This window comes from Dendrobates tinctorius, unplaced genomic scaffold (assembly GCF_039654945.1).
Source record: "Dendrobates tinctorius isolate UK_male_01 unplaced genomic scaffold, ASM3965494v1 ptg000075l, whole genome shotgun sequence".
Taxonomy (NCBI): domain Eukaryota; kingdom Metazoa; phylum Chordata; class Amphibia; order Anura; family Dendrobatidae; genus Dendrobates; species Dendrobates tinctorius.
In genome coordinates this window covers 43,180,821-43,193,170 of record NW_027361743.1, presented here as the reverse complement: position 1 = coordinate 43,193,170, position 12,350 = coordinate 43,180,821, and the positions used below count along the sequence as shown (strand labels likewise).

Below are 12,350 nucleotides of genomic sequence, written 5' to 3'. Positions count from 1 at the left end.
ATGTTTGAATGACCCTTTAGGGCTCATATAGGTGTCAATGACTTTCTCGTTCAAGAAAATCTGTCTGAGTTTCATCAGTTTTTTTTTTTTTATCAGTTTCATCCAAGTTTGATCAGTGAGTCAGGTATTACCATCAGAGTTTGTTCTGTTTTATTTCATTAGTTTTTCTAGTATGAGAAAGATAAAAAATTTTCTTCCTTCTACAATCTAGCAGTTTGTGAAAAAACGGAAATCACTCAAATGGCATCCGAGTGCGGTCCAGTTTTTCTCACATCCGACACTTGGATCAATATCGGACATGTCCCTGTGATTTTGCGTGGACAAAGCTCGGTCTGCGAAAAAGCATGAACTGCCCCATTCACTACTACAGGCACGAGTATGAGCCGTCAAAACATGGATAAGACTTGTATGGACGTGTCGATGAGCCCTTAGTTTCTGTTATGGGTGCACTGTTTGTGGAAGTCTGGCAGCTGTTAATTGGTCTTCCATGGCTTAGTGCAAGCTATTCCGCTTCCTAGATCCCATAGATTGCCCTGGCCTTCTCCTATTAAACCCTGAACTGGAATCTGGACCTACACAGTGACCACTGGACAGGAGCCACGGAGTCAGCTGCTGACCGGTGGAGCAAGGTGGAGGCAAGAGGGGTCGTCACGTGCTGTCAATAACAGGAGGTCACATCAAGGATAAAATCTGAAAGCAAGTGGGTGGTCAGAATACAATCTGAGGTCGGAAAACAGGATATATAAAAACGCACGCGGGAAAAATAGATGAGTGACCAAGTCTTAGCAGAATTGAATAACTGGCAGCTAGAGATTGTTTGCTGGGGTTTATATAGGAAGGAGCTCACTACAGCAAAACACAGACGGACAGGAAAGGAACAACTCGTCTCAAAAGTCTAAAAGCTAAACTGTCAAACTCCGAAATCCAGCAGTAACCGTGGTATTAGTGTGGCGCCACCTAGCGACCAGGGCAGGGGTTGCAGCAGTATGTTCCAACATGGATGTGACAGTGTCACGTTGTGTCTTTCCGCTTTTATCTCCTTTCAGCTCCCACCTCCCCTCATCATAGTCTTTTATCATCATAAGGTGTAGTTGGACCCCTCTCTGAAGGCAGATTTGTCAGATTTATGCAGTTTTTGAGAGTGAGTGATCAGTGCAGGGAATGGAAAAACTAACTGATAAGTGGGGAGGAAGGCATGGTTTTCTAATAGGATATATTACAACTTTCTTGTCTTTACTTTTACTATTGAATTATGGGAAGTATTCAGAGATGTATGAACACATACAATAAAGTTTTGGGCGTTACATAGTAATTGTATGAGCATTCAAGAAGCTATTGGGAAATATACAGTAATGTATGATCGGATAGTAAATTATTGGGAGGTATATAGAGATGTATGAGCATATAGTAAAATATTGGAAAGTATAAAGTAATGTATGAGCATACAATAGATTATTGGGAGGTATACAGTAATGTATGAGCATACATGAAGTTATTGGGAGGTATTCAGAGATGTATGGGCATACAATAAATTAATACGCAGACTTTAAAGAAAGGGAAACTAACAGTACCCTGCAGTCTTCACACATTTTTACCCGACCAACCTCATACAATAAGGTAAGTTTTTCATATGTTTCTACCGTATGTATAGTTAAAGGGGTCTAACTTTTATTAAAAAATGTTATGGCTTTTAAAGACAGATTTGGTGATTTAGGGAAGTGTCATAACAAACTTTTGAGTTTGCAGCAGTTTTAATGAATTTTCACCACATTCGTTTTAAAGGAGCCATCAATGTACAGTATGATCCCTGGGACCTCACTCCACTCCAGGGACCCCAGTGTGTAGTAAAGCTAATACCCCATTGTAGTAACTAGGTGACTGCACCTGTGAATCCCTAAGGATAGGCCAGCAAAGAAGACAGAAGAGAGTGCCATACATTTCTTCAAGTTCTCTACAATGGCATTACAAGGAATACAGGCATTTACATTGCACTTTCCCTATACGTCAGGAGAACAATAGTGCTGGGGCACCAACAACCTGTAAATCAGTTTCCAAAGTAGATGAGCCCTCTAACGTGGGTCTGCAAAAGTTTATGTCTGTACAGAATAACTGTACTCTCGATTATATAGGGGAAGTGTTTCTCAGCTATTCATGGTGACAACCAGACCATAAGGCTAAGTGCATACGTAGCAGAAAATTTCTGCTGAAAAACCTGATTCCCTTGCCAGAAACCGTGCGTTTTCCGCGCGGTTTTTGCGCAGAAAACGTGTGGTTTTTATGAGGTTTTTTTCCCGCGCGCTTTCAAAACGCATAGAACTAGCCAGAAACGTGGAAAAATCCGCGAAATGAATGAGCATGCTGCATTTTTTACCACGATGCGGTTTTTTCGCGGTAAAAATACGCATCAATATGCATAAAAAGTGCAAAATGCATAGAAATTAATGGGAAGCTTATTTTTAGCGGTTTTATTGGAAAAACTGCTAAAAATACCGCCAAAAAAACGTTGTGTGTGAACATAGCCTAAGAAAAAATCAGGTGTTTGTATCACTGAACTCTCTTTTAGATGTATAATAAATACAGTATATATACCGTATATACTTTTTTTTAGAGATATGTCATTGTGTTATAATGTATCGTTCATATACAGCTCTGGCAAAAATTAAGAGACCACTGCAAAATTTTCAGTTTGTCTGATTTTTCTCTTTATAGGTATATTTTTGAGTAAAATGTAAATTGCTCTTTTATTCTATAAACTACTGACATGTCTTTGAATTTCCAAGCACTAAATTTTGTATTTATTTTCAGAAAATGAGAAATGGTCAAAATAACAAAAACATACAGTGCTTGCAGACCTCAAATAATGCTAAGAAAACAAGTTCATAATCATTTCGGAACAACAATACTAATGTTTTAACTCAGGAAGAGTTCAGAAATCAATATTTTGTGGAATAACCATGATTTTTAATCACAGCTTTCATGCGTCTTGGCATGCTTTCCACCAGTCTTTCACACTGCTTTTGGGTGACCTTATGGCACTCCTGGTACAAAAATGTAAGCGGTTCTTCTTTGTTTGATGGCTTGTGACTATCCATCTTCCTTTTGATTACATTCCAGAGGTTTTCAATGGGGTTCAGGTCTGGAGATTGGGCTGGCCATGACAGGGATATGATGTGGTGGTCCTTCATCCACACATTGGTTGACCTAGTTGTGCGGCATGGCGCATTGTCCTGCTGGAAAAAACAGTCCTCAGAGTTGGGGAACATTGCCTGAGCAGAAGGAATCAACTGTTTTTCCAGGACAACCTTGTATGCTGCTTTATTCATACGTCCTTCGCAAAAATTAACCTGCACAATTCCAACCTTGCTGAAGCATCTCCAGATCATCACCGATCCTCCACCAAATTTCACAGTGGGTGCAAGACACTGTGGCTTGTACGCCTCTCCAGGTCTCCGTTAAAACCATTAGACAACCAGGTGTTTGGCAAAGCTGAAAATTAGACTCATCAGAGAAGATTACCTTACTCCAGTCCTCTATGGTCCAATCCTTATGGTCTTTGACAAAATTCAGCCTGGCTCTCCTTTGCTTCTCATTGATGTAAATACTTACGTCTAGAGTTGAGCGATACCGTCCGATACTTCAAAGTATCGTATCGGATGGTATCGGCCGATCTTTAAAAAAAGTATCGGTATCGCCGATTCCGATACCGGAAGTCCCATTCAAGTCTATGGGACTTCCGGTATCGGAATAAGAAAAACCCTTTCCTGCCCTTGTACAGCCTCTCTGGGGTCTGTACGGGCCTTTCGGGGGGCTGTGCCGGCCTGCCAGGGGGTCTGTGCAGGCTCCGGTGGTCTGTGCCGGCCTGCCGGTGGTCTGTGCAGGCTCCGGGGGGCTGTGCCGGCCTGCCGGTGGTCTGTGCAGGCTCCGGGGGGCTGTGCCGGCCTGCCGGGGGGCTGTGCCGGCCTGCCGGGGGGCTGTGCAGGCTCCGGGGGTCTGTGCAGGCATCGTCCGATGGGACTACAAGTCCCATCGGGCGATGCCTGCTACCATGACAGTGATTGACACATTAGCCAATGATGGGACAGTAGTAGTCCCATCATCCGGCTAATGTGTTAAATGTAAAAAAAAAAAAAAAAAATTACATGCTACATACATACAACATGCATACTACATACATGCTACATTCATACTACATACTACATACATGCTACATTCATACTACATAAATACTACATGCAACATACATACTACATGTATACTACATGCATGCTACATACATACTGCATGCTACATACATACCACATATATACTACATACATACTACATACATACTACATGCTACATACATACCACATATATACTACATACATACAATACATTCATACAATACATACATAGACATGCAGTTCTCTACCCAAGATCGTCGTGGGACACACTCGTGGACTGCTTCGAATCGTGGGTGAGTATTTTTGTGGTTTGTTATGTTAATATTTATTCCGGAAAAGACAATGGCTTCGGGGAACAATGTGACAAGTATTGGTAAGTATGTTACTCTATGTTATATGTACTGTATGTCTATGTATGTATTGTATGAATGTATTGTATGTATGTAGTATATATGTGGTATGTATGTAGCATGTAGTATGTATGTAGTATGTATGTAGCATGCATGTAGCATGCAGTATGTATGTAGCATGCATGTAGTATATATGTAGTATGTATGTAGCATGCATGTAGTATATATGTAGCATGTATGTAGTATGTATGTGGTATGTATGTAGCATGTAGTATGTATGTAGCATGCATGTAGTATATATGTAGTATGTATGTAGCATGTAGTATGTATGTAGTATGTATGTGGTATGTATGTGGCATGTAGTATGTATGTAGCATGCATGTAGCATGCATGTAGTATGTATGTAGTATGTATGTAGTATGTAGCATGTATGTAGTATGTATGTGGTATGTATGTAGCATGTAGTATGTATGTAGCATGCATGTAGTATATATGTAGTATGTAGTATGTATGTAGTATGTATGTGATATGTATGTAGCATGCATGTTGCATGTATGTAGTATGTATGTAGCATGCATGTAGTATGTATGTAGCATGCATGTAGTATGTATGTAGTATGTATGTAGTATGTATGTAGCATGCAGTATGTATGTAGCATGTATGTAGTATGTATGTAGTATATATGTAGTATGTATGTAGTATATATGTAGTATGTATGTAGCATGTAGTATGTATGTAGCATGCATGTAGTATGTATGTAGCATGTAGTATGTATGTAGCATGCATGTAGTATGTATGTAGCATGTATGTAGTATGTATGTAGTATATATGTAGTATGTATGTAGCATGTAGTATGTATGTAGTATTTTTTTTTTTTTTAACATTTAACACATTAGCCGGATGATGGGACTACTACTGTCCCATCATTGGCTAATGTGTCAATCACTGTCATGGTAGCAGGCATCGCCCGATGGGACTTGTAGTCCCATCGGACGATGCTTGCACAGACCCCCGGACATCAGCACAGCCCCCCGGCAGGCCGGCACAGCCCCCCGGCAGGCCGGTACAGACCCCCACAGGGTGCACAGACCACCGGCAGGCCGGCACAGCCCCCCGGCAGGCCGGTACAGACCCCGGGCAGTCCACACAGCCCCCCGGCAGGCCGGCACAGCCCCCCGGCAGGCCGGCAGAGACCCCCGGAAGGCCCGAAATGACGGCGCATCATGATGCGCACACACCGCGCATCATGATGACGTCAGTCTGTCAATCAACTTTGAACTTCCGATTCCGATGCCGAATTCCGATATTGAAAAAATATCGGAAGTCGGTATTGGAATTCCGATACAGCAAGTATCGGCCGATACCCGATACTTGCGGTATCGGAATGCTCAACACTACTTACGTCTCAAAAAAAAATTGGGAAAAGTTTTCAAGGTGTGATACCTTGAATACTTTTCCCAATTTTTTTTTGAGACATAAGAATTTACATCTATTTTTCTGGCTAACACGGTACCACAATATTATTTTGTATTGTACATCTTCTCATTGATAAAAGGTTTTTTTTCTACCTATACATGACTTGAGCCCTGCCTCTAGGAGCCTGTTACGAACTGTTCTTGCCGTGCACTTCACCCCAGCTGCCATTTGCCATTCCTTTTGTAGGCCACTTGATGTCATCCTGTGGTTGCTGAGTGACATTCAAATAAGATGATGGTCATCCCAGTCAGTGGAGAGTCGTTTTCACCCTCTGCCGGTCTGTAGCTTTGTTGTCCCCAATGTCTGCTGCTTGACCTTGTTGTAATGAATTGCCGTCTTAGAAATTTTAAGGATGGAGGCAACATGACGCTCACTGTATCCCTCTGCCAGTAAAGCCAGAATTGAGCCTTTCTTTTCCTCACTCAAGACTTTTCTTTTCAACTCCTTTGGCATGGTTAAAAGTTATTTTTTCATTCCTATTACTTTTGGGATATTGCTAGCACCTGTTTTACCATCCAGCTTGTCCTATTGCAAGAGGATTGTGAACACCACAGCAGGGTTTTTTATACTTTCCTTTGTTAAATAAAATTTGGTTCAGGTGATCACCTAATCAGAAGCACATTAAGTAGAATGAGGTGTCCTCTGGTTGGAATTCAACTGACAATGGAACGGAATGGCTGTCAGACATGTAGAGAAGCTGATTTTTATAAAACTGTGCAGTGGGCTCTTAATTTTTGGCAGAGCTGTATTTTACTGTTAAGATTTTCAGCAGGGAAAAAGATCAAATAAAGAGGATTCTTTGAGGAAATGTCCATAAGAGGCACTGGTGTATGAGAATCCATGCCATTACTTCTCTAACCCCATACCCTCCTCAGGTCGGATACAGATTTTGGCCGGGTGTATGCTATATTCTATAAACTTCTGTATTATTTACTACACTATATGGATTAATTTTGGCTGAAAACACAATTATTTTTCATTTTGACCAAAACATTTTTAGGCCAAGATTGGATTCTAACGTCATGTTGCTAGGGTATAGTCATCTCAGTTATTTCTGTCAGGATATGCCCAGATGTCTGGTGGGTCCCGGTGGTGCCATTAGGCGACCATGTAACTAATCAAGAGCTGTTCTTAGAACTGCCATAAATGCAAATCGAGAAAGTTGGCACGTGCGGCCTCCTCTCCAGTCTCAGTGGCTGTGGCACAAATTGTGGAATTTTTTTCTGGGTCTCAGATCTATGACATAGCCTGTGAATCTCTGAGATGAAAATACCGCTTTAAATAGTGTCAACATATCCTGCAGAGATCGCCATCGGTCCCTGATCCATTCATTTGTAAGGGCCGTGAGGTAATGTCATTGCACCTCCCTCTGCAATAGCATCTGATCAAAGAAGTCCCTCGAAGTAGGAACCCATTCACTCAGCGAGACATCTCCATTAATAACATGATATAATGACCCGTAACCATGACAACCAATCATTTATGAGTATATGTCAATCAAGAACTGTCACTGATACCCGATGGTTACTGCGGGTAAGAAACACTTGTCTCTTCCCCATCAACACTGATCTGTCACAGAAATAGTCATTGATGAAGAGCCGCACATGGACAATCCTCCAGGAAAGAGAACATTTTAATCCCTAGAAAAAAACATTCCAGAAACTGAAATCCAAATCATGCAAGAAATGACTTTTCTGGAGAAAAAAAAGATAATGCATTATCTACATTCCTCTGGTTTGGAAATAACTACTAATATAATAACCAGCGTCTTTGCTCTTTCAGGGTTCTCAGCACAGCGGCTCCTCTACCTCATTAGCATCCACCAAAGTGTGCAGCTCTATGGACGAGGGTGACGTCTCTGTGGAAGGTAAGATGAGAAATAGTGTAACCTAGGAATACTACACCACCTACAGTTGTGGCCAAAAGTATTGACACCCCTGCAATTCTGTCAGATAATACTCAGTTTCTTCCTGAAAATGATTGCAAACACAAATTCTTTGGTATTATTATCTTCATTTAATTTGTCTTAAATGAAAAAACACAAAAAGAATTGTCCTAAAGCCAAATTGGATATAATTCCACACCAAACATAAAAAAGAGGGTGGACAAAAGTATTGGCACTGTTTGAAAAATCATGTGATGCTTCTCTAATTTGTGTAATTAACAGCACCTGTAACTTACCTGCGGCACCTAACAGGTGTTGGCAATAACTAAATCACACTTGCAGCCAGTTGACATGGATTAAAGTTGACTCAACCTCTGTCCTGTGTCCTTGTGTGTACCACATTGAGCATGGAGAAAAGAAAGAAGACCAAAGAACTGTCTGAGGACTTGAGAAACCAAGTTGTGAGGAAGCATGAGCAATCTCAAGGCTACAAGTCCATCTCCAAAGACCTCAATGTTCCTGTGTCTACCGTGCGCAGTGTCATCAAGAAGTTTACAGCCCATGGCACTGTGGCTAACCTCCCTAGATGTGAACGGAAAAGAAAAATTGAAAACAGATTTCAACGCAAGATTGTGTGGATGTTGGATAAAGAACCTCAACTAACATCCAAACAAGTTCAAGCTGCCCTGCAGTCCGAGGGTACAACAGTGTCAACCCGTACTATCCGTCGGCATCTGAATGAAACGGAACTGTATGGTAGGAGACCCAGGAAGACCCCACTTCTTACCCCGAGACATAAAAAAGCCAGGCTGGAGTTTGCCAAAACTTACCTGAAAAAGCCTAAAACGTTTTGGAAGAATGTTCTCTGGTCAGATGAGACAAAAGTAGAGCTTTTTGGGCAAAGGCATCAACATAGAGTTTACAGGAGAAAAAAAGAGGCATTCAAAGAAAAAAAAACACGGTCCCTACAGTCAAACATGGCGGAGGTTCCCTGATGTTTTGGGGTTGCTTTGCTGCCTCTGGCACTGGACTGCTTGACCGTGTGCATGGCATTATGAAGTCTGAAGACTACCAACAAATTTTGCAGCATAATGTAGTGCCCAGTGTGAGAAAGCTGGGTCTCCCTCAGAGGTCATGGGTCTTCCAGCAGGACAATGACCCAAAACACACTTCAAAAAGCACTAGAAAATGGTTTGAGAGCAAGCACTGGAGACTTCTAAGGTGGCCAGCAATGAGTCCAGACCTGAATCCCATAGAACACCTGTGGAGAGATCTAAAAATGGCAGTTTGGAGAAGGCACCCTTCTAATATCAGGGACCTGGAGCAGTTTGCCAAAGAAGAATGGTCTAAAATTCCAGCAGAGCATTGTAAGAAACTCATTGATGGTTACCGGAAGCGGTTGGTCGCAGTTATTTTGGCTAAAGGTTGTGCAACTAAGTATTAGGCTGAGGGTGCCAATACTTTTGTCTGGCCCATTTTTGGAGTTTTGTGTGAAATGATCAATGTTTTGCTTTTTGCTTCATTCTCTTTTGTGTTTTTTCATTTAAGAAAAATTAAATGAAGATAATAATACCAAAGAATTTGTGTTTGCAATCATTTTCAGGAAGAAACTGAGTATTATCTGACAGAATTGCAGGGGTGTCAATACTTTTGGCCACAACTGTACATATACATAGAATTTTTTTACATTTTATATTACTATGCAGTAGGAGCACTAAGCAGGTGTATCTGTGCTTGCTGCCTTACAACAAACAGACATTTGTAATGCGCTTTTCCAGGCACAAAGCACAGCCTGGAAACTCTTGTTACATTGAAATCTGGGGCAAAGAGTGGTCAGTGGTTTCCATATGAGCACCGCACCTCCAACACAATGAACCTTTCAGTATAGTTTTGCAGTGTGGGAGGAAACATGAGTCCCCATAGAAAACGTGCACAAAAATAGCCCCCAAGTGCTTCAGGACCACAGTGTCAGCCAGTGGGCCACCATGCTGTATGTGGGCTGAACCCCATCTGGGAGACCCCCAACAGTATGAAGAACAGTGATGTTATCACTCATCTCATCTAACGTCTCATGCAGTATGTATTTATTTCCTTGGGATAGCTCCTAGACACTGTTACTGGGAATCTGGTAGATGATTCTTGCTGCTCGAACCATGGACGGTATGAATCAAAGACCAGCTCTGTTATTGCAAGTCGGAATGTTTCAGTCTGAAACGCTGAGGATTGTTAGGGAAACATTCTTTAACAAAGCGGCCAGGGACAAAATGACTAGAATAAGGGCATGTGCACACGCTGCGGAATGGGGTGCGGATTTGGCCGTGCGGATTTTGTAAAATCCGCAGGTAAATCTGCAGGTCAGAAGACCTGTGGTTTTACCTGCGGATTGGCCTGCGGTTTTTCATCTCCACAATGGAGGAGATGGCAGACCGCAGCGGAATCCGCAGTAAGAATTAACATGTCAATTCTCTCTGCGGCTTTGAAACCGCAGGAAAACCGCACGGAAAAAATCGCACCGTCTGCACAGCGGTTTTTAATATCCATAGGATATTATGGTACTGAACACCGCAGCAAAAAGTGCTGCGGATCCGCAGCGGCCAAATCCGCTGCGGAACCGCAGCAGAATCCGCAGCGTGTGCACACACCCTAACTAGTATGTCCCCACTGGCTCCTTCTGCTCTTACCAGGTACATTGACTATTCTTTCCCTATACACACACATAGGAGGAGACCTGTCAATCATGCAAAGTCAGGCAGGGAAAAGCCCGTGTGGACATACCTCTGTGACTGGTCATACTAGTCACCTCTTTCCATTTTAAAGGGGATCTTTGAATGTATTTTTTTTATTGAAACCAGTACCTCCTCTAATTCCTGCTGCTCCACTGATACTGGTTTTCTTTTTCTTCTGGGCCCCTCCGTTCCAAAGTTATTCCTCCTGGAAATAGAGATGCAAATTTTCCGCTTCTAAAGAACCTTTTGTGGGCGTGGCCATGTTTTTGAGTGACCAGTGTCAGAGGAGAAAAGACAAACGCCCACAAGTTCTGCAGTATACACCCAATTGTTTGAAGGGAAAATGTGCATCTTTGTTTCTGGGAAGCATAACTTTGGAACGGAGAGTCACAGACGAAAAATATGAACTATTCCAGCATCAGTGGAGCAGCAGCTACTGGAGGGGTTACTCAGTTTAAGATGAATTAATTATGTGAAAAGTACTTTGAAACATACACGGATCTGTGGCGCCCCTGAGGCTCAGTCGCCACAGAGGTACTGCACCTCCTCCTGATGTGTGGTGCCCCACCTTCCAGGTAAGTTGGAGGCTCCTGACTATGCTCCAACACCTGCATCCCACACAACACAGTAGTTCAGCAAAGCCACATTGCGGCTCCCTGCTTGGAGTGTAGCAGAGCACCTTTGGTGGCTCCCTGCTTGGAACACGAAACGTGCTGGGAGGCGGGTGGAGTTAGAATACATAAAAGAGCGGGAAGGTTTAGGATTTCAGGTCAGTCAGTCAGTCGGAGAGTGGAGAGGTGTGAGGAGAGAAGATCCCTGAGAGAGGGATGGAGGAAGGAGGTGCTGCAGCACGGGAAAGGAAAGAAGGAGAAAGACATTGAACAGAAACCTGATCTTCCATAAGAAGGAAAGACTAGTACAGAACGTAGGAGTAAAAGGGAACAGAGGACGTGGGTTAGAGGAAGAACCCTGCCTAGAAGTTCTAAGCGCAAGGCCGGGGACCGGTCCCCAAGGTTGTATGGACACTTATGGTTCTGCAGCAGACACCGGTGGAGTAATGGGCTTTAAATGCACTACTCCCATCTGAGACTTGGGGGCACAACAGCAACATTCATAGTGAGCCAGGACTCAGGAGTAAGGAGTCCCCGAAGCAGGCTACAGCTCTCTGCCGTACAAGTAGAGTTCTTGGGAACATCTGTCAGGAGGCACTCCAGTGTAACTCAGTACTAGGAGTACTTCACACTTAAAGGCGCTATAAGAGGAGATGTTCAGAAAGGCACATGTTGGCGGCGTGTTGGAAGGGAGCATTCCATCTGGCCTGGAGGTTGATGGAGTCCCTGACCCGGAGGACACAGCACAGAGGCAGGCACCTGTATGTACTACAGACTGTGAGTAAAGCTTTGGAACTACAAGCCCTGGTGTCCTCCATTCATTCTTGCACCAACGCACCCAGCACCGCTACATTTGGGTGCCAGCTTCTACACCGCTTGTGCCTCTCTTCTCCCCCTACATTTACACTGCCCTGGGACTACAGCTCCACCTGTGGGGTGCTTCACCATCTTTGCTGCAACACCTCACCAGCCCCAGAGGATCTGCACGCAGCGTTGGCTCAACATCTCACTTGCCGAACACCACAGGTGGCATCACAAACTATTCATTTACATTCCATCATTTCCAATCTCCCCTGTTTACATTGGGCGCCCAGGGCCACGGACCGGGTCACCGCTGCTGTGACACATCCCGCCGAAGC

General features: G+C 43.2%; 1 protein-coding gene across 4 annotated transcripts in view; it reads left to right on the top strand.

The window, feature by feature from the left end:
* Positions 1-12,350, top strand: part of DCLK1 (doublecortin like kinase 1) — a 575,482-nt gene that overhangs the window by 429,553 nt on the left and 133,579 nt on the right. For all 4 annotated transcript variants that reach the window (XM_073583217.1, XM_073583216.1, XM_073583218.1 and 1 more), the window contains one exon: positions 7,772-7,856. In XM_073583217.1, the coding sequence (XP_073439318.1) occupies positions 7,772-7,856 (85 nt within the window). The remainder of the gene's footprint in view (positions 1-7,771; positions 7,857-12,350) is intronic.